Source organism: Pleuronectes platessa, chromosome 7, assembly GCF_947347685.1.
Source record: "Pleuronectes platessa chromosome 7, fPlePla1.1, whole genome shotgun sequence".
In the NCBI taxonomy this organism is placed as follows: domain Eukaryota; kingdom Metazoa; phylum Chordata; class Actinopteri; order Pleuronectiformes; family Pleuronectidae; genus Pleuronectes; species Pleuronectes platessa.
In genome coordinates, this window is record NC_070632.1 from 19,219,356 (window position 1) to 19,234,173 (window position 14,818).

A 14,818-nucleotide genomic window follows, 5' to 3' on the forward strand; every position below is an offset into this window, starting at 1 on the left:
CCTTACATCTGCAAACCACAACTAACACTTTGTCCAAATCGCACTAGATTCAACACTGCACTCCCCATAGCCACTAGGGACACACATAGAGGTTGATGTACGTTCCATATACCGACAGGCGACTGCTAATTTGGTTGATATAAATATAAAGAACGGTCACTGCCAGCTGTTGATTTCTTTTACGTTCCTGAAATTAGATTTCAGACTCATTCTTGGGTTATATAACTTGATAGTGACGACAGCTGTGTGAACTAGTCATAAGATGCCAGAGACAAACTGCCGGCTGGAAGACAAGCCATTTCTCTCATCATGATGAGTCATTAAAAGAAATTGAACGAGATGTTTTTCCCTAATTCAGCACATTTGTTTGAAACAAAATGAGGGATGGAGCAGTCCTCGATGATAAATCTGAGCTTCATTACAACTGAGAATAAATCCTCTGATTTGTACCTAAACATTAAAAAGGCTCCATCTTGTGTTGTATTTTGCATTTACGAGCCGATGGCCCTGTAGTTTAATGTGTTGTAAAATGAAACATTTGCTGATTAAGCACCAAAGGAAGCAGGACTCCCAATTTCTCGTCGCTGCTGCTCTTGAGTTAGATGGTGCAGTTGTGTTATGAATCACTGACTAGCTTGACTGATGACCACAGACCGCCACAACGCACTGAATCCAACTGGCAAACAAATCTCCGCACCTCAGGATGCAGGATACAAAGGTGGAACAATTCAATGCGATAAAAGCCCGGAGGATACGCTGCTACGCTGCTGCACAAAGCAAACAGTCCAAGTACAACTGCTGTAATGATACCATGTGAAAGAAATACCATGAAGTCAGTGCTGAGTAGAGCAGAAAACAAGTTAAAACAGCTGTAGGGTGGGAAAAAAACTTTAGGAAAGTGAGAAGACGTTTTCACACAGGCAGTAAAGTCTATATTTAGTAGTCGGTTGTATTTAAGGAATATAATACAAAGATGTGGAAGTACATTCAAAAGTAGTGCAGAGCATTTTTTATAGGGTACTATGCTTAAGTGTGTCCCTAGTGTATTTTTTGTTACCACAAAAAGTTCTGTGGATGATGCAATAGAAAGTAGAGCATGAAGATAATATGGCCGATTCCACTTGTGTTACTTTCATAAGACATCAATATGATCACATAAAAGTGTAAAAGAAGCATCATCATTTTTACAAAGACGAAAAGAGTTTCGAAGTAAGTAGCTTTTTAAAAAGAAAATAATTGTTGTCAAAGAGCCAATCTGAAAATAAGTTTCCCTATTTTTCTGTTCATATCACATCCTGTGTTCCTTCTTATTATGGGGAACTTGTGCGAGTGTAAGTAAAAATGACCATCAACGATATTGGTTGATTTATCTATTATATCTATAATTATTATGATTCCTCATATGTATTTATCATACCCTTTGACAAAAACAGTTAACAATTTAACCATAAACTTAAATATAAATAAAGATACATTAAAAGAGGACACATTTACAACTAATTACATAAATTGAATTAGGAAAATAATAATGTTTATGGAAAATGAAACATAAATGCACAATGCTGCATTGTTTATAACTCAAAAAAAATATTATCATATTATCACATATTGACAAACATAAAACACTGATACAGACATGTCTGTGAAAGGCTTATATCAGCGAATATTATCGACAAATCAGTGGTTTATAGTCTATATTACTGTTGACAAACAGCTTACTCGCTCAAGGTAAATCCCCCATTTTTAGTCCACTTTTGCATATTAATGTTATGAACCACCAGACATAAATGTTTGCCCTCCCTAAGTTAGAGGCCATCACACTGCACTTGACCCACTGAACTCCTCTGGTCTTATCCCCTGGCACATCCGTCATGTATTTATGACTTATGCCGCAACTACAACACTCAAATTCAAAAAGCAAGTGAAAAAATCCTCTGATTGTGGATCAACATCAACCAAACAGTGAACTAATTAAAAGGAACTTAATGCACGTCCTTCATCTACACCTGAACACAGTGGCTGTTTTTTTATTCCTCTGAAAAACATAAAAGATGAATAGTTATCACTTTGTGAAAATGTAATTGTTAAAGATTAAATATAAATATAACTTCAACATTCAGATTCAACATGAAAATCTGTCTCTTTGGAACAGAATTCCTTCCCTAACTATGTTCTGTTAAAAACATTTAGTAATAATGTCAGAAAATCTTCTTATTCATTATTTTTATATATTTAAATTGTACACAGAACTTATAGAGGCTGCTTAAAGGACACATCATCAGCTGAGTCCCATTGAAAAAGTGTAAGACAGTGATGGAAACACTGGAGCTAATCTGGGGGCCACAGTTTGGATTTGTGATAGATGTTATATAATTTCTCTCTGCTGTTTCCTCTGGCGCATGTTGTTTAGACATTAAGCAGATCTCTGGAGTGTTCCCCAACAACAGAGATGCAATATTCTTTGACAAGTATTTATTTATATTTTTCCCACAAGCTGGAGCGTTTCCAATGCAAGTGGGAGAGACGTGAGGTCTGAGGATTGAAAGACACAGCACCTGACGAGGGGGGGGGGGGGGATCAAACATCTGAATGCTTGTTGCAGGAGACCTGAGCCGCGTCGCCCGGTTTTCCTGCCATCATCCAATCCATTATATCTCCTGAAGAGACCGGAGGCTCATCCAAATTGAAAGTGACATTGTGATGAGCTCGTCCATCGAGGGTATGATGTATGTGTGCACGTGCGAGAGAGATGGATTGAAGGGCTGTTAGGAGGGGCAGCCACTCCTCTCTTACTGCTGCACCAAAGACTCTCACACACACACACACACACGGTCTCGCCTGGAGTCGGGCAGAATTTAAGTCTTCTCATGGGTATATAAAACGGTAAAAGGAACACAGCAGAGAGGAAAGATAATAAGGTGATTTTTCCCCCGAGGTCGCATCTGCCAGAGCATAAAACTAACTGTCTCTCTGAACATATGTGAATATGTATGTGAAGGTGAGGGAAACGTTTTTGGGGTATGAAGCCTTCTGGTTTTGAGAAGGCTTTGGCCGCCCAAAGGTAAACATTCCGTGTCGAGAGTAAAAGAGACATATTGATCAAAAAATATATTTTTGTTTTGGACCTTAAAACACCAAATGTTACCACTGTTTCCATTTTTTGTAGAGAAACTTTTGACCCGTATATGATATGAAACTAGTTGGACAGTAAACTGTATAAGCCCATTGGCCCTAGAGGCTAATTTGTCTTTAGATGATATAGCTGATGGGCTCTGAGATTGGTCACTGATTACTTGTAATTTTGGTTATTCAGGATGGTTAGGTTATTATTCTTATTACACTTCTGTACATTGCTCACATCAGCTAAATCTCTAGAATGCTTGAGTGTGTGAATGTATGTGAGCTTGTGTGTGTGTCTGTGTCTGTGTGTGTGTGTGTGTGTGTGTGTGTGTGTGTGTGTGAGAGTAGGTATTTCCTCACTGACGTCTGATACTCAGGCTGCAGACAGATAAACAATCAATTATGTACAGCCTGTCAGCAGGGATCTCTCTAGCCGATTCTCCTCCAGCTCCACTCCCTCCACCTTCTACCAAAACAACACCAGTCTCAGTAAAGTCAGACCTCAGACTGCTTTCCCTAAAAATACTGTCGCCTCAACACTTCCCCATTAGAGGCCTTTGAGAGGACAGTGATTTTATGAAAAGCAAGTCAGTGAAGAAATTATAAATATATTTAGTCTTTTCTGTGTCTCTGCATTTTTACAAGAGGATAGTAAAGGTAATATAACAATAGAGTAACCTGTGCAGGGTGCAGTGGGCTGTGCAGATCGCAAAGGCTGAACCACAGTGAGATGGTCCGGTCTACAGAGGATGTCCATGATCGGCATCATTAGCTTCCTGCCTAGCAACAGAGCTGTAGTTGGACTAGAAAGTTTAAATGTATAAAACTTAGAACTTAATGCCACCCTATAGAGTTTGTGACTACAGGCAGGGCAACTGAGCATTGTTTGTCGACTGCTGGACCCGCAGGATACAGACAATGTGTCATGGGGATAAACCCTGAGTTTAAACATACAATAACTTTCACAAGGAAACTCCTCCATTCAAGCTAAATCCTTGGATATCTAGGAAAAAGAGGCAGAAACATGTGTTTGAATCCCCCTCAGCTACCAGACTCTTTGAGTCGTCAGACTGAAAGTCATCTCCCCTGATCTCTGTTGTTGACGAACCCCCTGCTCCACGTCTGGCCCCGATCCATCCCTGCTTTCTCCTCCCTGCCCAGCCCTCCTTCCGTTCCCCTGCCTCAGGCGCCCAGGTCTGGTTATCACAGGATTAGGCCAAGGACACACACCCCGCACACACACCTCGGGCACAGGCACACACATTGGACACGCACGCGAAGGATACACGCACACCTCAGGACAGCCTTCTTTAATATCATTCAAAGGGAGAGCACAACCAATCCGCTACCTTTCATGGCTTAGCTGCTAATCTCACAGAGCGCGGAGCACCTCGGGCACTTTGGGGAGAAGTCCAAGAGCGGAGGGGGAAGAGGGAGGAGGAATCTTGACCTTCAAGATCAAGGATAAAGTGCAAGTCAAATAAAGTGTCAAAAGAAAGTTGCGCTTGTTTCATTTGCTAAAGGCTCCGTTAGATACTTAGCCAGGGCTGCGGCAGGAAGTTTTCTTGAACAGATTTCATTTGAAGAAGCATGTGAAGTCTGCACGCTTCAGTCTACCACCAGCTGGGATTTTAACCTGCAACCTCCCTTCATGCAGGAGGTTCTGATGTAAAATATGGACGTCTATCTGAGTTCACCGATACGCTGACGTGCTGAGGAGAAATATAACCAGGGATCCGTGCTGTTCCGCCCGAGACTTAAATCTGCGAATCACTCCTTTAATCCACTATTCTGCACATTAACACTGAGCCATGAAATGAACTACAGTCGACTTAATCCTCTTTAGCAGGCGGACCAGCTCACACACAACACGGTAACACATGGGCAGATATAGCAGTCAATACAGGGACAGTGGTTTCTGCTGAGTCTGCGATTTGGTTAATTGGTGAGAGCTATTGAGGATGATAAAGATGCCTGTAAATCATGTGAATGTACAATGTCAATAGATACTGAAGGGGCTGGTTTAATGTTTCCTTCCGCAGCTGTAATTTGTCATCTACATGCAACTCTCTCGCTCCCTCTGGAGCCCTTTCAAACACCGACAGATGTTCAATTGCAACAGGCAATAGATTCCTGCAGCAAGTGGGTTAGCATCTTCCCATTTTTATTGTCAATTACTGACGACAGCACTGCAGAGGTGACACCGAACTCAGCATATGAGCATGTTGTGTACTCATAGTTTATTTTTCCTTCAGTTTGCACAAGCTGCTTTCAGACATATACCGGTAATCTCCAGACATTGTCCGGTGGGGCTGTATGTGAGAAAGCAAATGTCCGACTGAGAGCCTCCAGACTCCCTGCGGAGTTTCTCTGACAAGCCCCCAGTAAGAACTCCGGAAAATATCTGAATGAGCTGATGCGAAAACACAACAGGAGATCCTCTGCAGGATTCACCGCGAGCGAATGGGCACCTGGATTTTTTTAACACACAACAGATGCAAAAATGGGAAAGAAAATATTCAAATAACTCGGGATGAAAAAGCGGTGCCATACACTTAGAAGACACCAATGAAGATGACAAGAGAGCCTTTGGAGATAAGGGTCAATGTGCTGTCAACAAAAACATGCAAGTCAGAGTGGAGAACCTCCTGCTCCATGTGGGAAAGGCAAACTCCGGAGAAAGTCCGGACCCGATCATGTTGACATTCTTTGGAGTTCAGGTCTGAAAACAGCTTCTGTTTGGCTCTCAAAGGAGAGACATGCCTATAAAGTAGTTACTGTATTGAGTATCAAGCCCCCCCCCCCCCCCCCCCCCCCCCCGATCATGGATGAGTGAGTGCTGATAGTCCAATAACTCAGTAGGGAGATGACGACGTTAATTTGACCGAAGCAGAAAAAAAAAAAGTCATTACATCAAGCCTCCGCATAAGCCTTGGTTTAATCACACAAATTGACTTTTATAAGGAGACGCAGAACTGTGTATTCCACTGTGGTGGCTTGAAGGCATTTTAATAGGAAACTACATAAAATATAGTGACACAGTTTAATCCACTGGGTGTGGAGGTATTAATCTTCATTGTGAATGTGGGGAATGAGCACACAGTGGAGGAAAGACAGACGGGTAAAACAATATAAACTTGCCCCGCAGCTCAGAGGATTACAGAAAACGTGCACGTGAGTGAAATAACACACGGTACAGTGGTTGTCTAAAGATAATAAAGAAAGGACTGAGTAAGCAAGGAGGTCTCTCTCACTATATAAATCACAACGGCACAAGAGAAGAGATGAATTTGTTTCTCCATTAAAATCGATTCCTCAATCTCAAATCTAACACTTTATGCCTTTCAGAAGCGCTTTTCCATAAAAAGACACAAAGTCACGAATCCTTAACTTTGCTCTATCATTTCCTGATTTCCATTGACAAGGGGGAAGACAAACTTGGCAGGGGGGCACGATGGAGCGGGAAATGGGAGTCTTTACCAGCCGTTTATTGTTTGGCGAGTCTTACGGCTCTAATTCAAACTCTGCCGGCACCGCAGGAAGGCTGCAGGCCCCAATCCTCCAGCGCAGGCGGCAGCCACCCTCTTCAGTCCGCTGCCGCTGAGTTAGTTTGCATCGGTGCAAATTGCTTTCTTTAATTACAGACATGGAGGAAATGCAGCATGCTGCCTCCTCGTCAGAGATGATGCACACAGGGAGCTACTTAGCGTCATGTTTCACACACTGCAAACAACTGGTGGGGAATGAGATGGATCTGCCGCTGTGGTGTGACATTGTGTTATTCTATACGAAAGATGATGATAACTGATTTTTTGAAGAGTTCTGCATTCGGCAGAATAACAAAGTTATAATTGTTAAAAAAACACACGTCGGCCTCAAAAGTTCTATTTAAGACTTTGAGTGTTTCCGCAGCATTCTTCACTCTTGACATGAAAACCCATTGAAACTCCCTACAGCCAGTAAATCATGGTATCTGATTTATACAGATATTACCGCCTACCTTCTTTTTCTTCTCATTAAATTCCTTTGCAAAAATCACATATATCTCCAGCAGGATAACATCGGGTTTGAATTATGTAGAAAAAAATTATCCATCAATCCAATCAGTCAATATATACATGTATATCCTCACCTACAGGAAACAAAGTCAATTTTTCTGTTGAGCTTAAAGATTCCTTTAAGCTTTGACTGTGAGAAAGCCAAGAAATCCCACACACTGTGCAAGTTCAACAGGTAAAACCCATCCCTGTGTAAATATGACTACATGAACATACTGTATAAGGACTGAAATGTAATTACACATTGAGCACAAAGGGTCTCATGAGGGTGAGATTTATTGCATCTTTTAAGCCAGATTTTGATCCAAAGCACATTTGGATAAGACTGGTGAGCAAGAATTTGTCTTGAGCTTAAAAGTCCCACATATTAAATTCTGAACCTCAAAAGTTACCACAAGTTGTATGAGTTTACTTTATGCATGATGCAGAATATATGAGCCAGAACTATTCCTGCTTGCAATCATGGCAGGGACATTTTTTGCACCTCCCTCCTACTTATTTCGTGCAATCTCCAAAATACAGATTTAAAAACAATATATCATCTGTTTCTTGTGATAGACTAAAAGTTTCCTCGATCCATTTTAGACTATTTCATTCACTTAATGTCCACAAGCATTGCTGTTACTGTTTGTACAATGCCAGCCAAAGTTTCCCCTGCAGGATGCTCATCTCTCATATATATCCAATTTTTAATCAAAAAACAATAATGTGATGTGTTTAGTGAAGTCAGCCAGCTCGTTGCCTGTTTTGAGAAGTGGGCTTACTAAATCCTGCCATATGATTTGTTTTAAACTCATTTTCTGTGCTCCTACTGCAGTGTTAGCTCAGCCTTACACAAGATAAGGTTCATATTGCTTGTACCCTTTGTTGAGTCAAATAAAAGTTAGCTTGCATTTATTTTTTTTAAAGCATTTGTTAAATATACACCTGAATTTGAAGCAGTCCAATCAGTCACGGTAATTTACCCTAGGTCCACCTCTCTTATGTGTATTTAAGTTTGTCTCATCTGCTGATTAACTATAGTGGGAGACACGGTTATAAACATGTGGGGCTATGACGGCAATCTCTTCAACAAAAACAGAGGGCAGACTGGGAGTCGACCATGTGGATCTTTCCCGATTGATCTGTCTTGCTTTCGAAAATCAGGGTTTTTCCTGCGGCCGCCTCCGTCCAATTTCTAGCAGCCTCTGCCCCCAGACAATTTTAGTACAGTGGAAACAGCTTATTGTTTACGTTTAGCGGTTGATACGAATTGCTTGGCTTCTGTATGATTGTGTTGGAACTTGAGGGAAAGGAAAGTGCCATCGGACATATGTCTAAACTCAGGCTGGGTAGAAACAACAGAATATGTGAACTATGGAGAGCTGGATGAGATGGCGAGGCACACTCACACATGATAGGGACACAGAGTAGAGCAGTAAATTACTGACTAACCTATTTGCGGTCCAAACATGTTTGAAACCCCCCCAAAATGGTCGCTTGTAAACAGACTTGGTGGAGCAGTGCATCCCCCCCGTTCTGACGGCTCGGTACCACCCCCGCCAACATTTTCGGCCAGGAAAAACCCTGGAAATTCACTTTGATCAGGAACAAATGGATCTGCTGCCTCCACTCACAGTCTCTCAGTTTCTCTGGGACTTTGTTATCTCTCTCTCTCTCACACACACACACACACACACACACACACACACACACAGTATGTGTGTGTGTGTGTGTGTGTGTGTGTGTGTGTGTGTGTGTGCGTGCGTGTCTGTGTGCGTGTGTGTTAACGTGACGCTAGTAATCAGAGCAAAACCAATGGGAGCAAATCAAACTCTGACATTCATCTCTACGCATATTAAATGAACAGACTGTGCATAATTGCAGGGTTATATCCTTAATATACAAACGTGTCTAGCCCCGTCTGAGAGTATGATGGCTAAAGAAGGGAGAGGAGGTGTAACACATGGTTCAGCGACTCAGTGGGTTTTACAGGTGTTACTTGATGACTATGTCTCCCTCCCTCATAACTTGATTTCGTATTTCACTTTATCCTCCCACCGTTCAAAAACAAACAGCTTAGGGTAATTGGAGTCCCGGGAAATTGCCCACAGGTGTGAATTGGAGCATGGATGCTGCCTCCAGACATTTTCCAGGTTGTTTTTCTGGAGGGGCTACATGTGAGAGCTCAAATGTCCGGATTGCTTTTGACATTTTCCCGGCCCTTTGAAAAAGATTCTCCATACGTGTAGAACATGTAACTTGGAAGACAACACTGTGTATGTCGATGTGCTGTAAACAAAAACAAGTGATTTCCGCAGCAGGCTTATGCTGGCCATGTGATGGACCGGCGACCTTTCCAGTGTCCGCTGGGATTGGCTCCAGCTCCCCCATGATCCTCGAGGAATAAGCGGTATAGAAACTGTTCTCCACACACCAACTCTAATAACTCACTACATTTTTGTCTGAATGTGAGGCTGCTGCTTCTTTTCTAAGTCTCTGGAAGTCTGTGCACCTTTTGGCTGCACAATTCACTATCATGAAATCAGTCATCATCCTCCGGTGTATGACTACAAATGCAAATTATATTATTCCTAACCGGCAATAACTTTCTGTGGTGAAATGAAATTATTTTCATTGAAAGCTCATTTAGTAGATAACTGGTGAGACGTCCTCCTACTGAATCTACACACCCAGGAAGTGACAGTAAGTATAATCCTCATTTGTACGACCTCAGGTCTGTTAGAAACCTCTGCTCTGGAAGCTGAAGCTCAAGGAGCCTCCTCCACCACATTGTCCACTTGATTCCAGTCTGTCAGAAAGGGCAGCAGAGGAGCTCACCTGTGCAGGAGTAGTCATCAATCCTGATGTAACCAGTATGGCAGATGCACATGAAGGAGCCGGGGGTATTAACACACATGGTGTTCTCCCTGCAGTAGTGCTTCCCTTCAGCGCACTCATCAATATCTAGAGGAGAAGAGAGGGAGAAGGAGAGAGGAGGACAACAAAGCTGAGTTAGAGGTGGTTTGTTGTCACACTGTTTATTCAGGCTGGTGACATTTAATTATCTGCAGCTTCATCTGGAAATGTATCTGTCAGTCGTTTTCATTAAATCATCAATGTAGAGTCAACTAGGTCACATAGATGAATTGACCTTCATGTTAAAACAACATTTGTTAGTAGATTATAATAATCTGTTCGTTTTTTTGTCAATATTTAGCATAGAGCTTCAGACCTTGAGTTCAAGCATCACAATTTATTTTATTTGCTTTGTATATATCTAACGCCCTTTTAAATGAGAGTTATTCCGTAGCAGCAGCAGCAGCAGCAGTTTCCCCCTTAGCAATGCGTTTTAAATGGCGATGTTTCATTATTTACTGTGAACATTTTAATTTGTCTGAGTTTATCTTTAACATTAAGTATGCTGTATTATGCTTCCTAGTTCTATGGAGAGAAGCACCCCCACACATAATGCTTATACACCCGCCCTTATACCTGCAATAGTTTACTGTAACAACTGCACATGCTGTAGATGTCTTAGTTTATCATTTAATTACCTCTCCCAAGGAGGTTATGTCTTCACCACTGTCCATATGTGTGTTTGCTTATTAGTTTGTCTGTCTTTAACATTGCCGTATACATTTTCTTTGATTTGTGGATTTCGATGGGAAGAATCTGACATGTTGAAGACTGATATTTTAGTGTATGTTGTTGTGCTTCCTAGTTCTCTGGAGAGAAGCACCCACACTGCATACTTATACGCCTACACTGATACCTGCAATAGCTTACTGTAACTACTGCCTATGTACATACTGTATATGTCTTAGAGTATTCATATATACATTTCTGGTTAGATGCTAAACTGCATTTTATTGTCTCTGCACTTATATTCTGCTCAATGATAATAACTTTGAGTCTAATCTAACATTTGTTATTCCGAGCCACTCGCTGAAATAACTGATGCTATTTTTCTTCCTGCGAAGAGAAGCTTGATTTTTATTGAGGAGGAAGCATATATTCAGACTGTGACATCTCCCACTATTCCACTGTGCCATATCTTAGGTGTCCGCTCTGTGCTGTGAACCACCTTGTTTGTCTTGGCTGGCTCTTACTACAAAAGGTTCCTAAAGGCTCCTGTGCAGCCAGTAGGAAAGGGCCATTTGTCTTTATCAGTGGAAGATCGACATGCAGGTGCATGAGAGGTGGGCACTGAAGCACTTAAAGGTTGCACCACTCGATTTTCAATCTATTTAGAGTAAAGCACTCCACATGGTGGCTTAGCTGCTTTGCTCCAGACAACTACTCGTCATTCAGTTTATCTTTTATAATTTTATTCAGGCACTTTATTTTATACCTTCAGTTTTAGAGAGCTGTAAACAGACAGTGACGAGACAGAATTATGACAGAAATATGAATATGGCTATTCTTGTAATGGGGTTTAAAGATGGACGACATGACAGATCCTGAAACGCGAAGCAGAAATATCTCGATCAACTCCTTGTGGCTGGCTGAATAAGAGGTCATAAACCCTGCCCCCTCCATATTAGCAGACTGGACATGGAGCAAACTAATAAGTCACAGTACACGTTAGATCATCTCTTTCTCAGAAACGGTTTCTGTCATTTTAGGTTCTTATCGAGTTTCTCCAGTAAGTTTGGTTTCAAATAATTATTTGATGCTGTAAAAACAGGATGAGACGTCGAGATTGGCTCGTGATTGGTCAAGAGCTTTCATCAGCAGACTTCTGTACCAAACCATGCAGACTGTGGCTTCAAATTGGTCACAAGCACAAGATAGTGGCTCCCAATTTGGTATATTTTGGCTTTAGTCATTGATCTCCACACAGTCCAAACAGAGAAGTTGAATCAGGCAAAGTAAGTTGATTTACCATGAGTGTCAAAGCAATTTGAATCTCCTGAAACAATATACAGTACATGTCATTTTAAATCCCTACTAACCAATAGTAAAGAATATTAAATTGATACAATAGAATGAAGCATGCATCTGTCATGACGTCAGAAAATTATTTCAAAGTCATCATGTCGGAGATTGACATTATATCTTTTACTCTTATAATGCATGTACCTTAAAACAACTCGATGCAGTTTATTGAGCTCCTTCTACTGGAGATAAATATAAAACTCTATCACTGGGAATGGTATGAAAACGTAGACTGGTCCTCAACAGCAACAAGCTGAAAGAAAACCACATTCTTCATTCCTATTCATAACATGGCCTGCGAACGCTGTCACAGAATATCACTCCTCCTCTCAAATTCAAAAGCACTGCTCACCAGACCAGATCTCAGGCCTGTTTAACTCTACGTACCCCTGAGGTAAATACTGAACTGAGGAAGACTGCCTTCCTCTACTTTGAACCACATAATGTGAAGAATCGCAGAGGATTTTAAGACTTGAACGTTCCATCCCAGTGGTTATTTTAAACTTTTATCTTTTAATCTATTTAAATTCTATTTAGCCAAGTCTTTGATGCTGTATATGCTTAAGTCTGGCAGTGTTTGTGTTTATTCTCTGTGCTGTACTCAGGTCTCATGTGCAAACCAGATCCTGATTTAATGATATTTCCTGCTTAAATAAATGTTCACAGGTGACAAACAACTTGAGTCCTTTTCGGTGTCATGTTCTAGTGTTTTATTCCTCAATTATCTTGTGACAGATCGATGAAGGTTCTCTTATGTTATCATTCTAATTTGTACATTCAGTAGTGACACATTAGTCCCAGCCTGCCCACATCAACCCATGTACAGGTCTAATCCACCAGATTGACTGAAAACACCAGCGTGAGCCTGCAGAGTCACAATACACACTGACTGTGTAATGTGCAAGGGTCATTAGTGCCAGACCCACTGCAAATTAAGAACCAGCTCTTCAGCTTTACGGATGCTTAGCCAAAATACTTAGCACATACTGTAAAGGGCTGAGTCCAACCATCCTTCATTAGAGTGGATCCTACAACCATCCAAGCATTTATATTATGCTTTAATTTCACAATTTATCTTTATAATACTTTTATAATACTAATACTTATAATACTACAATCATCAACTAATGTATTTACTTTTCGTCACATTTCTGTTGTGAAGCCGAAAGTCTATGTGTTTGTCCATAGCTGTGTCTCAATTCAGGGGCTGCATCCTCAGGAGGCTGCATTTGAAGACCGATCGAATCACAGCAGTAAGACTAGGTCCCATTTCAAAGGCTCATTCAAATGCAGCCGAAAAAAATGCTTCCTCCTATCCATAAAAAACGAAAGCTCAAACAGGGGGACCCTTCCCGGCACAACCAATCTCAGGATCCATTGCATTATGTCGAGGAACTAGCGACGAGACATTCAACGCTCGGGTATCACGCTTCAACTCAACTGAAAAGCTAATGGAAAACAAGGGCATTCAAACTTTCTCATTCCATCCAACTTTTGCTGGGCATCAGCAATAAGGGGCAGGACTATGACTTCCCAGTTCTGAATCCAAAGCTTTTATTTCATCTGAATTGTGAAACGTGCAACATGATGAATAAACAGAATATTAAGGCTGTGTTTGTGTGTTTGATTTAGAGGCTTCCTGTCCAGTAGTAATTACAGCTTGCTTAGTGCAGCTTTGAGAATATCATTTATTAGATTGTCTTTTGTTTTTCCTTCTCACTCTCGTGATTCCATATTTGGATCCATATTAAGTTGTTGCCCTAGCAACAGCTATTCCTGGGGTCTAACTGCATGCCAAACCGTCAGACACAAGATGCACAACACTGCTAGGGTAAACAAAATAATCATGATATTGTGATGCAACCCAATGCAACTCGATGTAAATCCAAGTCGAGCCGAACGAACTCGGCCGTGTATTTACGCTCCTCGTTCTCAGCGATGGCACAGGTTAAATATCAGCACTTTCTGAAAGACAAGCTACACAGTCCATGGCGTTATCAATTTATTATTCTCTCACTGTATTCAGTTCCTGTGAGAGCACAAGAGGACATTCACCCCGAATATGTTCCGTGCCAGATGCCTTTGCGAAGAGCACTTGATATTGAATTTCAATAGATCTGCATTGGCATTCACTCAGCCTGCATGTCCTTGGGTAGAGCGCCGCCCACCACCCTGCACACTAAGAGCTTAGCACCTGCCTACAACTGTGGCATTCACATTTCCTTGGTCTTCCTCCTTTCACGCTTTCATCAATACAGGCTGCCTCCATCTATTCAGAGGCTTCACGGATAAATGAAGCGGGGAGACAATCGCTGGCCACCTATGAAAGTGCTCGTGTCCTTCAGCAAATGAATGGAGCCTAATTAAAACCGGCGACTTGCTTTGAGAGGGAGCGAGCAAAACAGAGAAATTGTGAAGTAAATAGAAGGGCAGATAGGTAAAGAGAGGCAGTGGATTATGAGCAGAGATAGAGTCACAACGAGCTGTACTGCAGTGGGAGACAGAAAAGGGGAAGATGTGGCGGTTGGGGAGAGGGTGAATGAAGCAGGAGAGACCCAAAGGGAGGACAGAAGGAGGTGGACAGTAAAGGGCAGGTAAAGTGGAGGATTAAACAGAAAATGCAGAAAGAGGGAGATTCAGTTTAGGCCACTGTGTGAACAGTTTAACAGGAGAAAGAGATTTAGATGGCAGAGGAACAGAAGTGAAGAGAAAGCAGCAGA

General features: G+C 41.6%; 1 protein-coding gene across 1 annotated transcript in view; it reads right to left on the reverse strand.

Annotated features, from left to right (window-relative positions):
- nell2a (neural EGFL like 2a) overlaps positions 1 to 14,818 on the reverse strand; it is an 84,217-nt gene that overhangs the window by 29,210 nt on the left and 40,189 nt on the right. The window contains exon 13 of the mRNA XM_053427094.1: positions 9,999 to 10,124. Coding sequence (XP_053283069.1) covers positions 9,999 to 10,124 — 126 coding nt within the window. The remainder of the gene's footprint in view (positions 1 to 9,998; positions 10,125 to 14,818) is intronic.